We start from the raw sequence: 20,840 nt of genomic DNA, 5'->3' as shown, positions 1-20,840 counted from the left end.
ATGGAGGAAGCCTGGTGGTGCAGTGGTCAAGTGCTTGGCTGCTAACCAAAAAGCTAACAGTTTCAGTCCACCAGCTGCTCCTTGGAAACCCTGTGGGGCAGTTCTACTCTGTCCTATAGGGTTGCTATAATTTGAAATCAACTCCACGGCAATGGGTAATTTATTTATTTATTCTTATTGTGCTTTAAGTGAAAGTTTACAAATCAAGCCAGTCTCTCATACAAAAACTTATACACACCTTGCTATGTACTCCTAGCCGCTCTCCCCCTAATGTGAGCACACTCTCCTCTCCACCCTGTATTTCCCAAGTCAATTCAGCCAGCTTCTGTCACCCTCTGCCCTCTCATCTCCCCTCCAAACAGGAGCTGCCCACATAGTCTCATGTGTCTACTTGATCCAAGAAACTCACGCCTTACCAGTGTCATTTTCTATCTTATAGTCCAGTCCAATCCCTGTCTGAAGAGTTGGCTTTGGGAATGGTTCCTATCTTGGGCTAACAGAAGGTCTGGGGACCATGACCTCTGGGGTCCTTTTAGTCTCAGTCAGACCATTAAGTCTGGTGTTTTTATGAGAATTTGAGGTCTGCATCCCACTGCTCCCCTGCTGGCAATGGGTAATCTTTACGGAAGCAGACTGCCACATCTTCCACTGAGTGCTGGTGGGTTCAAACTGCTGATCTGTAGGTTAGCAGCCACAGAGCAACCAGGGATCTTTTAGGAAGATTAAGAAGATGCAAATCAAAACCACAATGAGATACCACTTCACTCTCACTGGGATGGCTAAGATTTAAGGAGCAGAAAACAACAAATGTTGATAAGGATGTGTGAAAATTGGAACCCATTATCCATTGCTGGTGGGAATGCAAAATGGTACGGCCACTCTGGAAAATGGTATGGCAGTTCCTCAGAAAATTAAATATAAAGCTACCAAACCAAATCTGTTGCCGTTGAGTCTATTCTGACTCATAGCGACCCTACAGGACAGAGTAGAAGTGCTCCATACGGTTTCCAAGGAGCAGCTGGTGGATTTGAACTGCCAACCTTTTGGATGGCAGCTGAACTCTTAACCACTGCACCATCAGGGCTCCATAAAGCTACCATATTGCTGTTATTGTGGTTTGCCATCAAGCTGATTCAAACTCATAGTGACCTTACAGGACAGAGTGGAACTACCCCATAAGGTTTCCTAGGCTGTAATCTTTATAGGAACGGATCGTCAGGTTTTTGCTCCTGCTGAGTGGCTGGTGGGTTTGAACAGCCCACATTGCAGTTAGCAGCTGAGTGCTTTAACCATTAAGGCACCAGGGCTTATTAAAGCTACCATATTTTTATGATCCAGCAATTCCACTCTTTGATAGATACCTAAGAGACTTGAAAGCAGTGATGCAAACAGACACTTGTATGCTAATATTCATTGAAGCGCTATTCACATAACCAAAAGCTAGAAACAGCCCAACTATTCATCAACAGCTGAATGGATAAACAAAACGTGGTATATACATACAATGGAATATTACTCTGACATAAAGAGAAAGGAAGTCTTGATACATGCCACAACATGGATGAAACATTATGCCGAGTGAAACTGGTCAATCTCAAAAGGACAAATATTGCATGATATCACTAATATGAAATAGTTAAAATAGGCAAAGTTATAGCAATTAGTGGTTGCCGGGGGCGGGGGCGGGAGGGATGGGGGAGGGAGGGGTCACTGTTTAGGTAGCATAGTTTCTGTTTATGGGATGGAAAATTTGGCAATGGATATTGGTGATGGTACACAACATGATTGACGCAATTGGTTTTATTGAATTGTACATGTGAAAAATGTTGAATAGACAAATGTTGCGCATTTCATGTTTTTACAACAATAAAAATTTTTAAAAATTCTCCTTGAAGTTTGAAAAGTCAGTTACACAAGAACATAATGGAGAATATCAAACCTCACTGAAAAACATTCGGCCGTTCCAAGCATACCTGTTGTAACCTGAGCTGCCTGGGTGATCTCCCTGCTCAAAACCTTTAATGCCATCAAAAGAACCATTCCTAAGATTTGGCACCATGAAACCTGGGTTAGGTTCCTGCCTTGCTGCTTACAGCTTTGAGGAAATCACTGCAGTTCTCTGAGGTTCAGTTCCGTCAACTGTAAAATGAGAATAATTAGTTCACTGAATTGTTGAAGGGTCCACTGATTACACTTAATGAGAACGCATGGTCAATTTGAGTGTTAATTCAGATGTACAGGGGGATGAGGAAGATGATAAAAGATGACGATGTTCATGAAGATGATGTAGATAAAATGATGATGACGAGGATGTTGGTGATGATGATGATGAAGATGATGGTGATGAAGATAACGTTGATAATGACAAAAAGATGAGAATGCTAAGAACTGGGGAACAGCATCAGAGTTGTCTTCAAGTATTTGAAGAGCTGACAGAGGTACAAAGAGTAGGTATAATCTGCCTAGCTCCTAATCAGATTAGGGAGAGAAATCTATGTTCCTTGAGCAGCTGCCATGTTCCGGGGCTGCAGAGAACTTGCCCAGCCTTACCTTGCTCCAGCCCCACCGTGGCTCTGCAAAGTCTAAGCAAGACAAAGTGATTTGCCCAGAACGGCAGAACCAGGACTAAACCCTTTCTGGTTTCATAAATTCTTCATCTTTATGTTCATTACTTCCTCCTATAAGGAAGAACTTTTGCATGCTAACAGAATGAGAAGAGAGTGGAAAACATGAATGGAATGCCCAGAAGCTGTGCAAACATCTGCTTTTGAGGATTATCGTCTGGCAGGTTGAGCCAGATGACCTCCTGATTCTATAATGTCAGCTCTATGATTTCGTGACATACATACATGTATACATACATACATGTCCCACTGACACCTTATATGTCCTGGAAAGGCAAATTGGTGTGATTTCTTTTGGAAATACAAAGTGGTGGTTAAGATTGGAGACCCTGGAGTCACACAGACCTGAGTGCAAATCCTGGCTCCCCGTTTCACAGGCGGAGAAGGGAAGGCTCAGAGAGGGCAAGGGTCTTCCCAAGAATGCACAGTGAGCTGGGCAGCAGCATCAGGTACAGAGCCCAGGTGCCTGAACTTCTCATAGTCTTGCCCTAAGAGACCAGGCCTCCCCTGAGGATGCCACATGCACTGTCCACACTGCCTCTCGGGCTCAGTCTTCTCCACATCTGCCCAGCTGGTGGGCTGGCTGTCACTCGTGAACCCAGAGGCTGTTACTGATTCCACTGCTTCAGACAGCTTGCCCTTGACCTGGCTCCTTCCTCTGAACCAACCAGAACCCTGGGAAAGTGGCAACAGTGCTCCTTAGAAGGCAGATGGTGGTGGGTGTGCTGCCATGTCTGTGATGGCAACTGGGCTATGTAAATGATCTTATCGACATCTCAACAACAGCTTGGTGAAGCAGGCAGGGCAGGAATAATTACCTCTTGTTTACAGATGAAGTAACTGAGGTTTTCTGGGCTCCCATACTTGCCACTCTTCTCTGTGAGCCTCAGTTTCCTCATCTGGGCAGTAAGATCTTCTCCAGTTCTAGCAGTCTACGCATCTGTCGTTTGTCCAAGGTCACGACTAGTCAGTAGTAAGTCAAATCTACGACAGAGGACTTAGGGCTCCTATTAGTGATTTTTTTTTTCTTTTTTGTGGTAAAATGTGTATAACATGATGCAGTGGTTAAAGCGATCGATTGCTAACCGAATGATCCATGGTTTGAAGCCACCAGTGGCTCTGCAGGAGAAAGATGTGGCAGTCTGCTTACATAGAGATTTACGGCCTTGGAAACTCTATGGGGTTGCTATGAGTCAGAATGGACTCAACAGCCATGGGTTTTTTGTATATATAACAAAGCATTTGCCATTTCAACCATTGTATGTGTGCAATTCAGTGACATTAATGACATTCACCCTGTTCTACAACCATTGGTTTCCAGTAATCTTTTTAGCACTAATAATATATGACATTTAAAATAAGACTTCGTTTTATGTCTGACAGTCTTACCAAGGCACACATGAAATAAGTGTTGTTATCATCTCCACTTTATGTGTGAGGATGTAGTGTAGACAGGTTGAGTCACTTGCTGAAGGTCACGTGGGTGTTAACGGGTAAAGCCAGGATAGTGGCCTTAGCTGACCACTAAGGCTGTGCCCTTAGCCCCTGGCAATGCTGTCTCTCTGCTGTGTGTGCCTCTATGGACCCTGCACTCATGGTTTCATGTGGGTGTGGCTGGGAAGAAAGCTGTGTCTGTGAGGTGAAAGGACCAAGCGTACTGGCCTGGCAATTTTGTTTTCTCAGCTGAAACACCAACACACAGTGAGTCAGTGTTGAATCTGGTGTCCTCCCAGAGAGGCTGTGGTTTCCCGGGGTAGCTGCTGTTCAGGGTGAAGTCGCCAGGAAGGAGTGGCCATGAGTGAGTCCCCAGGAGGCAGGGACACTGGGAACTCTACCCCGTTGTCGCAGGCCTTGATGCTGGAGGGGGTGAAAAATGCAGGGGTTAGCCCACCAGGATGAGCTGAGCGGAGCGGAGCGGCCCGTAAGAGGCCCAGGCCTGTGGTTAGGGGCATGGTGGGGTCCATGGTTCATCGCCCATCGGCTGTGTGACCTTGGGCAAGTGACCTAAATTCTCTGAGCCTCAGTTTTCTCAATTTTTATATGAAGATATTAAGAGTCTTTACTCCACAGAGTTGTGAAGACACACAGGAATAACATACGTCTGGTGTAGCAGGTAGAATTCTCACCTTTACTCGAGAGACATGAATTCTGTTCCCAGCCAAGCACCTCATATGCAGCCACCACCTGTTTGTCAAAGGAGGCTTGCATGTTACTCTGATGCTGAACAGATTTTAAAGGCGCTTTCAGACCAAGACAGACTAGGAAGAAAGGCCTGGTGATCTACTTCCAAAAATTAGCCAATGAAAAGTCTATGAATCACAAACGTCCAATCCACAACCCATCATGAGGGTAGCGCAGGACTGGGCAGCCCTTTCTTCCATGTGCACAGGGTCATGATGAGTTGAGGGCCAGCATGTCGGCAGCTAACAACAACAGTATTTACTCAGTGCTTGGCGCGGAGGGACTGCACAATTGCTCAACACTTGGTGGTGGGTATTCCCGACTGCAGGCGTGCCAGGAAATGGGATATTCATTCCCTCAGGGAAGTCACAGGCAAGAAGGCACACAAGAAAATGGACTTGGTGCATTTAAAGCAAGTGTGGATTGAATGAAAGCTACGACTTAGAGCTGACAGGGCGTAAGCAGAGAGGCTTGCGGAGACTCTTGAGAAGGATTTTGAAGGAGAGAAGACTGGAACAGGTGAAGTGCACAGGGCCCGATGGCCCTGAGGGCTCTGAAGCCTTCCACGAGCAGCAGCCCTGGGTGATGCTCATTTTTCTGGAGACTTTGTCCCAGCCAGACATCTCTTGAGATGGCCAAGCTCCTCCTTCTCATGCTTCCTTCCTGTTCCTCCTTCACTGCAAATCAGTATATTCCCCACCCCAGCGCGCACACACACACACACACACACACGCACCTTTCCACACCACGTTTTGTTTGAAGAACAACCAAACCTGGGTTTTCCCTGGGAAAGGCCTGTCAGTCAAGAAGTGTGTTACCCAGAGCTAATGAGTAACTCAGGAGAGATCAAAAGATAGAAGTGATGCCTTTTATTAAGCTCGCAGATTTATTACGAGTGAGTCGGCAGGACCACACAGGTCTCTTGTCCCAGTGCAGGAAAACTGAGTGTGTGTGTGGTCGGGAGCAGCCGAAAGGCAGCCAGACGGCGGCTGTGAGCCTAATAAAGGCTATAATTGGCATCTCTTTTTCAGCAAAACCAACCCCCGGCCACCTTCTCCCCATTACTGGGCTCTCTGCTTGGGTGGGTGGTGTGAAGGGGGGAAGCTCAGCCCAGGGGAGGAGCCCAGAGGTGGGCAGGAGAAGCAGCTGGAACGCCAGGGTTTGGGGTTGTATCTGGATGTCTAGTGGCTCAGAAATGTAAGGTCAGCAGGGGAGTGGGCCCTTCTTCCTGGGCCAGTATGCAGTGTGGCGATTGGGAGGTATGTTTGAGAGGACCCCACGGCGGTCACAGGCATTCCACTAAATGCCAATCTTGCAGGCCAGAGGACCAGGGAAGCTGAAGCATTCCACAGGCTGGTGTCCAGTTCATTTTAGTGTTACTACTTCTCTGTAAATCAAGATTGTACATATTTTGTAGTAGTAACTTTTTTTTTTTTTTTTTAAAGCTAGACTAGGTTAAATTGGCAAATGTGTTACGGTTTTACAACAATTAAAACAAAAAAAGTTGTAATGGTTGGCTTCAACTCCTGCAATCCCAATTACAAAAGACACCATGGTGGTGCACCTCTGTATGTCTGTGAGATCCCCTCCACCGAGAGTGACAAGTGGTTGGCGATGCCTTGGAAGTTTGACGAGGTGATTGTAGGACTTCCTGGACGTGAGTTTCTACTGTAGGCCAAAACAGGGCACTTGACCTCACTTCTCTGGATATGACCCCCAGACAACCAGCCATATTAAATGAGGCTCTTCCTTCCCAAAACAGTTGTCTGCCCTGTTTTGTATGTCTTTGGGCAAGTCAGAATACCTCTGGGCCTCAGTTTTGTCATCTGTACAATGAGAGGGTAGCGCCACCTGGGGTTGAGGCCTTTTCTAGCTTTGACATTCTGAATTTGAGCCTCCCAGCCAGGTCCATCTGTAACTGGATCACACAATTCTCAGATGATTGCCCCTCCACTGCTCATTACGACCCCAGCCCAGCATTCCCGCTGTCCTTCGAGCCCTCCCCAGCAGCCTCCTGCTCCTTCTCCAGGCCCCTGCCTTGCTTCCAGCTGTCTCCCCATCTGCACAGCACCCAGTCTGCTAATTCTGTGTTGGCAAACCCACAAGCCTGATAATTCCCCCCAACATTCCTTGGCAGGCTCCCCTTCTCCTCCTCAGCAGAAGTTGAAGAGCCAAGAGCTGCCGTGAGCTCGTGTTCTACTCTGGCTTTGTTACTTCTAGAAAGCCAACTTCACTTATTAATGTACTATTAATTACTGCCGCAAGTGACTGAATCTAAATGAACATTCGGAGATAGCTACAAAATGTGCCTCAGTCCAGGAGGTTTTATTTTTAATGCTCTTTTATTACTCTCTCTGTCATAAGATTTTACTCTTAGGGCAAAAAATAGCAGGAAAGTTGTTGCTGATGCAAAACAATGGTGCTGAAATAAGCTTCACTAGATCGGGAGAGGGTTAAGAGAGACTCCAGAGATGGAAGAGACGAGGAACGCTACCGTTAACTTCTGGTTAGCTGCCACTGAGTTGTCCCCAACTCACGGCGACCGCATGTACAAGAGAGCAAAATGCTGGGTCTTGTGCCATTTCCCTGATTAGTTGCAGATCAGAGGGTTGTGACACATAGGGTTGTCACTGGCTGATTCTGGAAGTAGATTGCCAGGCCTTTCTTCCTAGTCCACCTTAGTGCGGAAGCTCCGCTGAGACCCATTTGGCATCACAGCAATATGCAAGCCTCCACTGACAGACGTGTAGTGGCTGCGCATGAGGTACATTGGCTGGGAATTGAACCCAGGGCTCCCACATGAAGGCAAAAATTCTACCACTGAACCACCACCGACCCCTGGGACCCTTGACCTAAGTCGTAAATGATATGTTGGAGAGAACCATGTGAAGAGAGTAGAGGATGGGGGACATTCTTGGTAAGAAAGTGTTGTGAACAGAAGAATGGAGACAAACTACAGCACAGCTCCATAGTCCCAAGGCATTGACTATCAACAGGGATGATGAGAGACCAGATGTTTGCAGGGATGGATTATGGAAGGTCTTGTCTGCCATAGTAAGAGTGTTAGAATTTATTTTCTAGGCAACAGGGTAACACTGAAAGGCTTTGAGCACAAACATCATGAAAGCATCAGATCTGTGTTTTAGATAGATGCTTTGGCAGCTGTGTGAAGGACTGATTGAAGGGGCACCTGCAGGGGTCATGAGACAAGAACACGGTTGTATACCTGGGAGTGAGACGAAGGTCTGAACTAGGGTGGTGGTGGAGGTGGTGGTGGTGGAGAGAGGTTAGGATGGATTCATGAAATATTTAGCAGGTGGAATTACAGGCCTTGGTAATTGGTTGGAGGTGGAGTGAGTGGGATTAGGTGACAAAACGACTTCCAGGTACCGAGCTGGAGTGCCCAGGTAGAGAGTGCAATGGGGAATCAGAAGGCGGAGAACATTTAGAGGGAGAGATATCTAGTTTCAGGTGCTTGTTGGGTTTCTAGGTGAAGCTCTCTAGCAGTCGATTGAATACAGGCAGCCCTTGCTTTGCAGAGTTCCAACATGCATGGATTTTAGCTACCACAGGAAGTGTTCAACAACATGGTTCAACTTTCAGTTTCCACAGTATCTTAACTGCATATTTATGGCATATTAACATAAAGCACACAGTTAGTGGCTAGCTCTTCAGTCCACAAGTCACTATGAAAAACCATGTAAAAACCCAAACAATACAGAAAGCAAGAGTCATGTTGACACATAGTCCCCACCCCTCACTTGGAAGGGTTACCTGGAAGAATGGGACTTTAGGTCCTCAAACCCAGTTCTGGAGAGCATCTTCCAATGGCTTAAAAGTGAAGGCTAGAAATTTGCCAGATTCACTTGGCAGAGATTTTCCTATTTTGTGTAAACAATGCGATTCCTATCACACCTGACCTGGAAACTATACCCAGCACTCCAGGATCACCGAAGAAAACAGAAAGACAAATATCACTTTTTCTCTTCTCTAGACCCCAACAAGTGTCTGATGCCTCTTCAAGGACTGAAGGAAGATGAGACGAGACAGAAAGTGGGACTGGGCAGTGAAGAGAAAAACAGGAGAGAGGGCAGCAGAGGGAGGCAAAGGAGAGGGTGAGCTGTAGAAACAGCACTAGCAGGAAGCCTCAGTTTCTGCATCTGAAAAATGGGGCTATCAAGCCACTTCATGGTAAAGTGTGTGAGAGAGCTTTTTTGAGTGTGAAAGACAGTTCAATGTTGTGTTGCAGTGGTGAAAGTACCTGGAAAAAGGAGGGAAGAGGTGAAAAATATGGGACCCTGGTTTCCACACCTAAGGAACAATGACAATAACAGCCACAACATTTTATTGAGCTCCTATTATATACCAGTCCCTGGAGAAGGACATCATGCTTGGTAAAGTAGAGGGTCAGTGAAAAGGAGGAAGATCCTGGATGAGATGGATTGACACAGTGGCTGCAACAGTGGGCTCAAACATAACAACTCTTGTGAAGATGGTGCAGGACCTGGCAGTATTTCGTTCTGTTGTACATAGGGTCACTACGAGACGGAATCAACTTGACAGCACCTAACAACAGCCACTAGGCACTGGCTGTAATGATTAGCATCTATCTATTTTGTGTCTGGAGCATGTAGACTCAAGATTTACAGGGTTGATCTCATTCATTTCTCTGAGAGGATTAACAGCTCAGCCATTATCAGTAGCTGGCACCTTTGTGGGAATGAATTTACCCAGGGGACAGGGATTTTTAGATTTGAGAGGGAAGAACAAAAGTTCACAGGGTAGGCTGCTTCCCTGGAGTCAAAATTAGGGCAGAGTGAAGGCCTAGACCACCAGCAGGGTGGTGTGTGGCAGAAAGGGAAGACTCGGAATCCATCAAATCTGGGGTCAAGACCCAGAGGCCTCACTGACCATCTCTGTGACTTTGGCAAGAAGGTCACCTTAATCTTCTGTAACACAGGGATATTAATAGTACCCATCTCATAGTGACGTTGTCAGGCTTACATTCAATAATGCAGGTGCTGCTTTTCCTGGAAGAAATGTCCAGTGTGTATAACTAGCCTTCCCAAGGCCAGGGAGCTTCTTCTCTCAGGTCACCGTTCATGCAGTCCTAGAAAAGAGACTCTTTCCAGGTACCACCTCCCGGGAGCTTCCGGTCAGCTCAGCCCAGCCCCTGAGAGTCTGTCTCAGCCCCTAGTCCTTCCTGCCTCTATTGTGTGGGTCATCTGAGCTCTCCTCAAAGTGGAATTCTGGACTGGGAATCATAAAAGATAGCCAGGGGCTAGTTACACAACTCTTAGACTTAGTCCAGATTTTTTATTTCTTTTCCTTCTCTCCTTCCCTCTCTCCCTCCTTCCTTTTTTTCCTTTCTCTCTTCCTTCCTTCCTTCCTTTCTTCATCCCTCTACTAAGTCTAGGTGACCTATTTGCCCAAAGTCTCATATATGATCAGTGGGGACTCTGGGCCTTGATCACAGATCTGATGGATCCAAGGCTTCACTCTTCCCTCCCTCCTCCAACTCTTCCTCTTCTGTCCCTCTGTCCCACCTTCTCTCCTTCCCTCCCTTTCTCCCTCTCTTCCTTCCTTTCTTTTCTTCCTCTCCCCTTCCCTCTTTCCTTCCCATTTTCCTTCCTTCTTTCCAACAGTATTTATTGAACATGTACATATTTTTTAGATGAAGGATGTAGCAATGAACAAAAAATTGTCCCTATCCTCAAGAGCCTTATATTCTAGCTGGGAGAGAGAAACAAAGAAGCAAAATATATACTGATAAAGGCTGTGGGAAACCCGTTAAGGAGGGGAGGGGGCTAGGGTGTCAGAAGGTTGGTGAGGGTGCTATTTTAAGGAGGTTTGTTGGGGAAGAACTCATTGATAAGGTGGTGCTTAAGCAGAAGTTTCTGTGGGATTGATTTTATTGTTGCAGCAGCAATATGGCAGCTGCCAACATCTAAACACACCCATCCAGTCTGCAGTTCTGTGTGCAGTGTATACATCTCCACACCTGTAAATGCACACACACGTGAGGATGCTTTGGCAGAGCTGGTCCCTGGTAGAGGCGCACCTTGATCCCATGACTGTCCACCCAGCAGGCTGGCAATGCCACCCTCCCTCTCCTCTGTCCCCTCCCCCTCAAAGCATGGGCATTTCCTTCCCTTCCTGCCCATAACTGCAGGCCGTACAACTTCCTCCCTCCTCTCCCAGTCTGGGAGATGGCTCTGGGACTGTGAACCTCTGTCAAGGTGACTGGAAGGGAGAGATGAGAGGGATAGTAAAGAAATCTCTGGGATCATTTCTCCTGCCTTCCCTCAAGGCCACTTCAGCATCCAAACCTGTTTCCCATTTCCCACCTTTGGGTAGACCCATCCTTGTTCTTATTCCCAAGTCCCCTTCCCAGCTCCTGGACTGGGGGTCTTGGGACAGTCACTGTGCCTGGCTTTCTCCTAGAGAGAATCTCTCCCCAAAGATCATCATCACCACCAAGGGCACATCTGCCTCTCCTCAAAGAGGCTCAACGGAAAGAAAGAAAGAGTGAATGAGAGAGAGAGATTGGATAGAAGGGAAGAGAAGGAGAGGGGGGCACAGAAAATAGAAGAGCCAGGGCTTTTCACTCCATAGAACTGTCATTTTTGTAAGTGGTGACAATGAGCCTTAGAAACTCACAAAGGGTTAGGTTTTTGCTTCAGAGAATCATGCCTGGACCATCCTTTAAGGCTCCTGCCATCTGTTCCGCAGTAAAATAGAAGAGAAAACCTGTCAGAAGCAACAGGTGATGGAGGGAAAGGGAGGAACAAGGGAGAAGCCTTGGAGCTGGTTAGGTAGTGATTGAAGGAGCAAAAATGGCAGAGCCATTATGGAGATGTTCAGGGTGGAGCCTCTGCCACCAGGAAGCCTGGAGCCCCTACCAACTCTAGCCCTGCTGGAAGTACTACAGTGACTCTGCCCTGGGTGCAGGAACCCTTAGCCGGGCTTTGTGGGGGAGCTAGTCAGTCAGGTTGGTGTCTGCCAGCTACGTCCACAGTCTGCCCACCTCAGGCGGAGGAAATGTGAGCCAGCACTCCACACACAGGCCCCTCACAACCATGGGGAGGCCGAGTCTCCCACGTGGAGGGGGGAGAACTGGCAAACTCATTTCTGCTCTGAAGTCAAAGAAAACCTAGTGTAAACACGGTGGGTTCTTTGAATTATCCACATGAAATGTCTAACACATTTAGCCTAGAGCAGAAGTGATTTGATAAGGTAATATTCCCATGGCGATTTTACTAGAAACTTTAATAATCAGCTACCATTTACTGAGCACCCAGTATTGTATCAGCCACCGGGCTCCAGGCTCCTTGCCGTGAACTCTTCTCCCTGGAATCTCTGCACACACCCCCACACCCCACATACACCACACTCACACCTCCCACCACACAAACAAAACACGCACACTGCACTGTCACCAATCTACAGTGAGGGAACTTCTCTGAGGTTCAGTGGCACTAAGTAACTTAATCAAAGTCACCTGAGCACTAAGAGTTAAGAGTCAGACTTGGAAACCAGGACTGGCTCATGTCAAAACCCGTGACCCCTGTCACTGAGATATCCTGCATTCACGTTGTTGTTAGGTGACTTGAGTTGATTTTAGGCCAATAGCAAACCAGGGTGTGAGCCAATGTGACAGAGCAGAACTGCCCGGTAGGACTTTCTAAGCTGTAATCTTTATGGGAGCAGACCGTCAGGTCTTTCTCCCACAAAGCCCCTGGGTGGGTTTGAACTGCCAACCTTTCAGTTAGCAGCTGAGCGCTTAAGCATTGTGCCACCAGGGCTCCTGCCTTTACTTACACTTCAGGAACTAACCTGGCAAGCAAATCTAAACTTTTTAGTGTTGCTTTTTATAAGACAAATTCGACAGCTTGAGTCCTCTGCAGTTCAGCTGATTTTCTTAAAATCTAAGCAATTCCTCAAGAATAAGATGCTTCTGGAGGCAATTCAGAGGTTGAGCTACTTATGACCCTACTTAGGGGTAACGGGATATATATGGGGGTAATGCCATACAAGTACTTTCAAAATCAAAAGTTTTTAAAACATTTTGTTTTATTTTTCAATTATAATTTATTATACAAATATGACAACATTGTTGCAAGTAAAATAAGGAAGAAGTCACCCTCAATTTCACCTTTTCAGTTCGCTCACTCACACATTCGTGGGGAAATCACTTTAAGACACTTAGCTTGCTAGAAACAAAAATAAGACAAAACTTTTAAACAAAATTTCTTAAAAACTAAAGGTTATACGAATATGTACATTTCCATCAAGTTCAATTTTGCAGAAAAGAAAAACGGACACTGAGTCACTGTAACATGGTCAGGAGCATTGTCCTAAATAGTTTTCACCTCATCTTTTCAACTGTTCCCACTGTTTCTAACTTGAATTGTTTGCCTCCCACCACCCTTCTGCCTCCGTGCTTCAAACCCTTGTCTCCAAGGACACCAACCCTAGATGAGACACTCTGCCTTACATCTCTCCAGATACTATTAAAGAAAAGAAAAGAAAAGAAAAACACCTACTCCTGTCAATTCTAACTTACGGCGACCCCATGTGTTACAGAGTAGAACTGCCCATAGGGTTTTCTTGGCTATAATCTTTACAGAAGCAAATTGCCAGGTCTTTCTTACATTGTGCTGGGGGGTGGGTTTGAACCATCAACCTTTAGATTAGTATACAAGTGCACACCGTTTGTGCCACCCAGGGAAATTCTGGATATTATAATCACCTCCTGATTTTCTCTGCACAAGCGCTCTTACCCCTCCCCAATATGTTCTCCATATTATAGTGAAAGCAATCTTTTAAAAACATAAATCTGATTGATCTTAGGAACAAAGACCCAAATTCTTAACATGGCCTATAAAGGATGTTCTTGGTTACTGTCATGGATTGAATTATGTCCCCCAAAAATATGTGTATCAATTTGGCTGGACCATTATTCCCAGTATTGTGTGATTGTCCACCATTCTGTCATCTGAGGTGTTGTAAATTCTATCTCTATGATGTTAATAAGATGGGATTAGTGGCAGTTATGTTAATGAGGCAAGACTCAATCTACAAGATTAGGTTGTGTCTTAAGTCAATCTCTTTTGAGAAATAAAAGAGGTGAGCGGAGAGACATGAGGGGCCTCATATCACCAAGAAAGCAGTGCCGGGATCAGAGCATGGCCTTTGGACCTGGGGTTCCTGCCCAGAGAAGCTCCTACACCAAGGACCTTCCTCTAGAGCCGACAAAGAGAGAAAGCCTTCCTCTGGAGCTGATGCCCTGAATTTGGACTTCTAGGTTACTAGACTGTGAGAGAATAAACTTCTGTTAGTTGAAACCGTCCGCTTGTGGTATTTCCGTTACAGCAGCCCTAGATGACTAAGACAGTTACCAACACAGCCATCATTACAGTCTTCCTCTTTCCTGTGAGTATTGGCACCTGGTTGTATTAGAATAGTTAGTTGTACAAAACGCCCAACTCACAATGGCTTGAGCAATAGAGACCTTCAAACATCTTGTACATGTTCCAGGGTTAGTGACTGCTCAGCAGTGCTGTCAAAGCCCAGACTCTTTCTGTCATATTAAGCATTTTGGCCTTTGGTCCTCCCGTCTGTCACCTCGTGGGTAAGGATGGCTCTGGAGAACCAGGTGTCAGAATCACATCTAAAGGCAGAAAGCCTGGGGGAGGTGCTAAGTGGTTAAGGGGCTATTGCCTCAATGGTAGTCTCCTTTCATTAAGGAAAAAAAAAAAAGTTGTTAGCCCAAGGACCGGAACCATTTCTGAAGCCAACTCTTCAGACAGGGATTAGCCTGGGACTATGAGACAGAAAATGATATTGATGAGGAATGAGCTCTTGGCTCAAGTAGACACATGAGACTATGTAGGTAGCTCCTCTCTGGAGGCGTGATAAGAAGGCTGAAGGGGCCAGGAGCTGGTTGAATGGACACGGGGAATACAGGGTGGAGAGGAGGATTGTGCTGTCTTATTAGAGGGAGAGTAGCTAGGAGTAAAAAGCAAGGTGTACAGAAGTTTTTATATGAGAGACTGACTTGATTTATAAACTTTCACTTAAAGCACTATTAAAAGAAAAGAAAGTAATATTCCTCTCAAGCCTTCCAGTCAACTTCCTCTTGCACTTAATGGGAAAACTGTCATATGGCCACTTGTAACTACAAAAGAGCCTAGGATGGTGAAAATCTGGCAAAGGGAAAAGGAACGAATGGCCGTGACTGACTTAAGCCAATCAGGATTTATCCCCTAGGACCAAGAGAAGGTCCTATGCTCTCTATCCTCTACCTTAGCAGAACTGGTATTCTGTTAGCAGGGAAGAAGGTGCGTACAGGGGTGGCGATTAGCAGCTAGGGCAGTAGCAGCATTTGCCACATGGACTCACTTGTGAATCAATCACTAGCAAATGATCAAATACCGCAGCTTACAATAAAGGAAAGGTCCTACTAAGTGCATTTATTGTGGGCTGATGGTCTGGAACTTACTTTCGCAGAAACTTCAGCCTGAGTGAACAAAGGCAGTGGGCGTTATGCTAGTTCACGGTATTTGGGCCAGACAGGACTGGGCTCAAGCCCAGCTCTGCCACTAGCTGTAAGACTTCACTTCTCAGAGCCTCAGCCTTTCACCTATGAAGTGGTCATAATAATGGTCAATTGTTCTGATGTTTAAGTGAGCTAACGAATATGAAGATTCTACTCAATGTTGGTGAGGAGTTGGTGGCTCAGTGGTAGAATTCTCATCTTCCATGCAGAAGACCCAGCATCAAATCCGGTCCAGTGTATCTCATGCGCAGCCACCACCCGTCTGTCAGTGGAGGCTTTCACGTTGCTATGATGCCGAACAGGCTCCAGCAGAGCTTCCAGAATAAGATGGCCTGGAATAAAGGCCCGGATATCTACTTCCTAAAATCAGCCAGTGAAAACTCTATGGATCACAGAGTCTGACTGGCAACTGATCATGGGGATGGGGCAGGACTGGGCAGCATTTTGTTCCATTGTGCATGAGGTCAGGGGCCCTGAGTCAGGGGCCAAGTCCACAGCAGCTAATAACAGCAACAAGTATGCCATCCTCCTCTCTCCCCCTTGGCTATGTCCCCTCCTTAATCTCCCATAGTTCTCTCCTATGGCCTATCATCGCTCTCACCACCCAGCTGTATGATCAACTGTTTCTGTGTGTATTTCCTCCACCAGAAGATAAATGCCCTATCGTATTCATCTGTGTATCCCAAGTACACAGTAAGTATATATTAGTTGCTTAATAAACAAGAAAATCCCATTGCCATCGAGTGGATTCCGACTTATAGCAGCCCTATAGGACAGAGTAGAAGTGTCCCTAGAGTTTCCAAGGAGCGCCTGGTGGATTTTAACTGCTGACCTTTTGGTTAGCAGCCATAGCTCTTAACCACTACTCCACCAGGTGCTTAATAAATGCACCTTATATTACTGAATGAAGTTTGGAGTGACACAGTTGACCTGTACTGGGCTGATCTGCATGGAGTGTTAGAGCGTCCAAAATGATTTCATTTCTCTTCCTTCATTTTATCATTGCAGCCACAGCAGATGAGCAGGACAAGCCAGGCCCATCTTACAGGGAAAAAAGCTTAAGTTCAGGGAAACTAAGTGGTTTACCCAATGTCAACATCTTTAACGTGGCAGAGCTCTCTCTCGAACTTGAACCTTCTGACTTGAAGTCTATGCCTCTCTCTCTAGCAGATTGCAGTCCTGACCCCTGTTAACTAATCCGTGTGGAGAGCTGGAGTGCACAGTGGTAGGCACTCTACAGGGTACCACCCCATTTCTGAAGTCTACTTTACCGAGAGCAAGTGCTTTGCTCATTTTGTTCCCTGCTCTTCCCAATGCCCAGGACACATGGTAGGTTCTCAATACATATTTGTTGCATTAATTAATTAACGAGTCAGTGAGTGTCCACATGAGGTTGTTTTATTGGTCAGAGCAAAGAAGCCAGGCAGTTGGGAAATTAATAAGAGTATGTGAAAGTGGTATCAAAACATCGCTCAGTTCTAGGGACGGCAAACAGAAAGAGGACCACTTTCCCTCCTAAACCCACACAACGGGATGCCCGCGGGGCTCCTCAGTGCTGAAGCCCCTCTGACACTGCAGTCTCCCTGAGCGGATGAGAGGAAGCAGCATGGCAGGCGGCTCCTGCCCCCCTAGGAGCAGGGTTCTTGGAAAGGTGTTATCGCTCCCATCGGTCAGGACCAGGCTAGAGCGCATCGCCTTCCAAGAATGTGACTGATGGCAAATTCGAGTTCAAAAGAAGATTAGATTTCAAGACAACTGGAAGCTATTCAGTCAGAGCCAAGTTTCACAGGGAAAGCTTCCTCTGTCTTCTCTCTTCTCCCCCTCCCTCCAGGGCAGCCCAGGACTTGTTGGGACCTGAAGATGGACTGACAGTGCTTGACTGTTTCCCTAATTGAGAAAAGGAGAGACAGAAAACCAGGCTCTGGACTTACTCATGAGCCCAGGGAGGATCCTTGATTCCGAGGTGAGATGGCTGCTGGGGAGTAGGTCCTAACAATTGGGGCTGCCTAGGCCCAGCTGGGCCACTGTGTCCAGACTTGGCATCCTCCCTTAGGAAAAGAGGCCTATACAAAGCTTCCTGATGACTGTGATAGAAGGAGACCAAAAACCAACCAAACCAATTGCTGTTGAGTTGATTCTGACTCATAGAGACCCTATAGGACAGAGTAGAACGGCCTCATAGGATTTCCTAGAAGTGGCTGGTGGATTCGAACTGCCAACCTGTTGGTTTATAGCCGCTGCTCTTAACCACTGTGCCACCAGGCCTCCAATAGAAGGATAAGGGACCACTAATATCAAATGGAAATCTTATGTTTGTACGGAACTGTCCAGTTTACCAAACCCACTCTTATTGTTGTGAAGACAACAACCCAGTAAAGCAGGTAGGGAGGAACCACCTACACTTCATAGATCAGAAATCTGGTGCCCAGGGAGGTTAAAGGACTTGATCGTGGTCACCCAGCCAGCCTTAACACCAGGCCCTGGACGAATAACCACCACCACCAGTGAGCACAGTTGTAAGCACTCTCAAGTATTAAGCATTACCCTCACAGCAGCCCTACAAAGCAGAAAACAACCCTATGCTATTTTCTTTCCTGTTTTATAGATGAGGAAACTGAAGATCAGATATGTTACGTAATTTCCCTAAGACCTTAAAAGAAATCAGTTGCCCTTGAGTTGACTCCCACTCATGGTGACCCAGTGGTCGTCAGAATAGAATCATGCTCCGTAGGATTTTCAATGGCTGATTTTGGAAGTAGATTGCCAGGCCTTTCTTCTAAGGTGCCTCTGGGCAGACTCAAACTTCTAACCTTCCATTAACCGTTTGCACCATTCAAGGACTCCATCTAAGACCATATAGCCAGTCAATATTGGAGCCAGAATTTGAGCCCAGACAGCCCAGCTCCAGAGTCAGCTCTATAACCATTAAAACCCATTGCCTTACTCATATCAACCTATAAGACAGAGTAGAACTGCCCTCAGGGTTTCCAAGGGTATAATCTTTCTAGAAGCAGACTGCCACACCTTTCCGGTGGATTTGAGCCACTGATCTTGCAGTTAGCAGCCAAGCCCTTAACCACTGTACCACTAGGGCTTCTTCTATAACCATTACTGGATTCTAAATTTCCAAGCTCAGAAGGAAATCTCAGCCAGTTTTTGGGAGGTCCTCATGTTTGAACTTAGTCTGAGGATGTGTTCGTAACCATGCCGTCTCGATTTCATCAAGCCCTCACAAAGCAGCCATCACACTCGCCCATGGCAGCTTGAGGGGGCCAGGGTGAGCAGCCCAGAACAGAAGTCACCATCACACAAATGCAAGAGCCAGGGCACCAACAGTCAGAGGGCAGGTGGACAAAGAGGGCAAAGCAAGGTAGGATATTCAAAGCCTGCATAGTCTGCCAACAGCCAGGAAGCCTAGAAGGGTAGGAAAGGACAAAACAAACAAAAAAACCGTTGCTGATAAGTTGCTTCTGACTCATGGCGACCTCGTGTGTCAGAGTAGAACTGTGCTTTGCAAGGTCTCAATAGTTGATTTTTTGGAACTAGATCGCCAGGCCTTTCTTCTAAGGCACCCCTTGGGTGGATTCAAACCTCCAACCTTTCAGTTAGCAGCCCAGAGCTTTAACCATTTGTACCACTCAGGGACTCAGTGGACAAAGAGGGGGCAGTTAAAGAGTAGCATGCACTCAGTCATCTTGTTGATTTCAGCGGAGTTTTACTGAGTGTTTTGTGCACTGTCTTGTTGTACAAACTTACTTCAGCCCCATGTCAACTCTGTGAAGCGACAGTCCTAACGTAGTACTGACAATGGCTTCTTAGCTGTCAACATAAGACAATCTAAGTTCTAAACCATCCTGACAACTTCTCAAGGTTTCCGAGCCCCCACGGGTCAATCAATCAAAACCCCATAGTTATTTAGTGCTAGAGACCCCTTTGCAGGAAGTAAGAGGAATACAGGATGGGGCACCATCCCTGTGCCCAGAGCTGCTGACAAAGTCACTGGGAAATATTCTTCTTGAGCTTGTCTTTCCACTTAGCTTTCAAGAGTAGTAAACTGGCACTGAGTTTAAATAGCAGAGTAGAGGGTGTGAGGCAGGGACGACTGTAGATATAAAGCACTGGAAACAAAATGAAACATAACAAACAAACAAGTGAAAGTAAGTTTTCATTCCCTCATTAGTACTAACTTTAAAACATCTACTAACAGTAACAAACAAGTTTACTTAAAATACACCCCTCATTACGACACAGGAAAAACATACTGTTCAAACGCCTATGTGCAGAGAGAGGAGACCTGTCTTTGCATAAGTAGTACCACCCTCTAGCCACTTAGTTAATTAAAACTTAATTTAATCTGTGAATTCCTCCTGGCCTTTCCCTGGTGCTCTTCCTGCTTACGTCTATCCAGTTCTTTCAGATCCACCTGCTGGTCAATGTTTCTCCCTTCTCCCACCTCCTTTGGGTCTTCTGGTGAAAACTTTCTCTTATTCTTCTCAAGCCCAGCCCAAGGGGAAACAAACAAGCAAACAAAACCCAGCTTGTGGTGTTTTATCTCTTGTTTTATGAGAGATAAAATTAAAATTCTCATGGTAAATGTTGTGTCGGTGTACATTCTAGACCAGAGGTTCCCAAACTTTTGTTGTTCACAGCAACCTTTGTGTCTCAGTAGCCAAAAGAAATGCCAACAGTTCCATTTATTGAGTAATTAACTAATTAGACCCAAACTACTTAATTAATTTATGGCTTAACAGCTTAGTAGCCATTGGAAAAATTAATGCCCAAATTATTGAAAAAACAAAACAATAATATTAGTATTATTAAGTAATTACAATTACTTACTAGTGGGCACTGCTCTGCAAATTCTCCGACCTTGGAATCATGTTGGAATCTCCCACCCTCATTTTCTGTTGCACATTGATTTTTACACAAAGCTTATCTTTTTATTATAACAACCATAGAAAACCCAGCTTCATAAAGATACCACGTCATCGAAAAGGATGTTGTGCTATCTAATGCTGAAACTGCTTCCAGCTACGAGTTCACATGGCACCTGATAGACGTTTTCCCACAGAAAAGTTAAAATATCCTGTGAACTTGCTGAAGCACCCTGGGCACCTCCACACAGTCTGGAAACCACAGTTTTTGACTCTATCTGCCATGTGAGTTCAAAGGAGGAGCCAGATATTCCCGACTAAGCTGTTTCACAGGAGATTTCATGAAAGGAGGAGAAATAGGCCCTGGGCTCGCTGGCTTGGCCAGACGAAGATGACAGGACAGGAGCCTCCCAGAATGGAAAAGGGGGTCTGCAGAGGGGAGAGTTGTGCACAATGTCTGAAGTAAGCCTGGGGCCTGACTGTCCTCTGTCGATGTCCTTTACTTCCTCCACTTACTGAATTCTTACCAGCTTATCCTCTGAACCAGTGCGAAAGCTCCAAGGGCAGGCACCATCTCTGTATCTTTGTATTCTCTATACC

The 20,840-nt window shown here is 46.0% G+C and overlaps 1 protein-coding gene across 1 annotated transcript in view; it reads left to right on the top strand.

Moving 5' to 3' along the window:
* Positions 1–17,329, top strand: part of THNSL2 (threonine synthase like 2) — a 115,264-nt gene extending 97,935 nt beyond the window's left edge. Inside the window, exon 9 of the mRNA XM_049856678.1 lies at positions 17,198–17,329. Coding sequence (XP_049712635.1) covers positions 17,198–17,261 — 64 coding nt within the window. The 3' untranslated portion in view covers positions 17,262–17,329. The remainder of the gene's footprint in view (positions 1–17,197) is intronic.
* The last annotated feature ends 3,511 nt before the right edge of the window (positions 17,330–20,840 follow it).

The sequence above is a fragment of the Elephas maximus genome, chromosome 17 (genome assembly GCF_024166365.1).
Source record: "Elephas maximus indicus isolate mEleMax1 chromosome 17, mEleMax1 primary haplotype, whole genome shotgun sequence".
Classification (NCBI taxonomy): domain Eukaryota; kingdom Metazoa; phylum Chordata; class Mammalia; order Proboscidea; family Elephantidae; genus Elephas; species Elephas maximus.
This window is presented reverse-complemented; position numbering and strand designations above follow the sequence as displayed.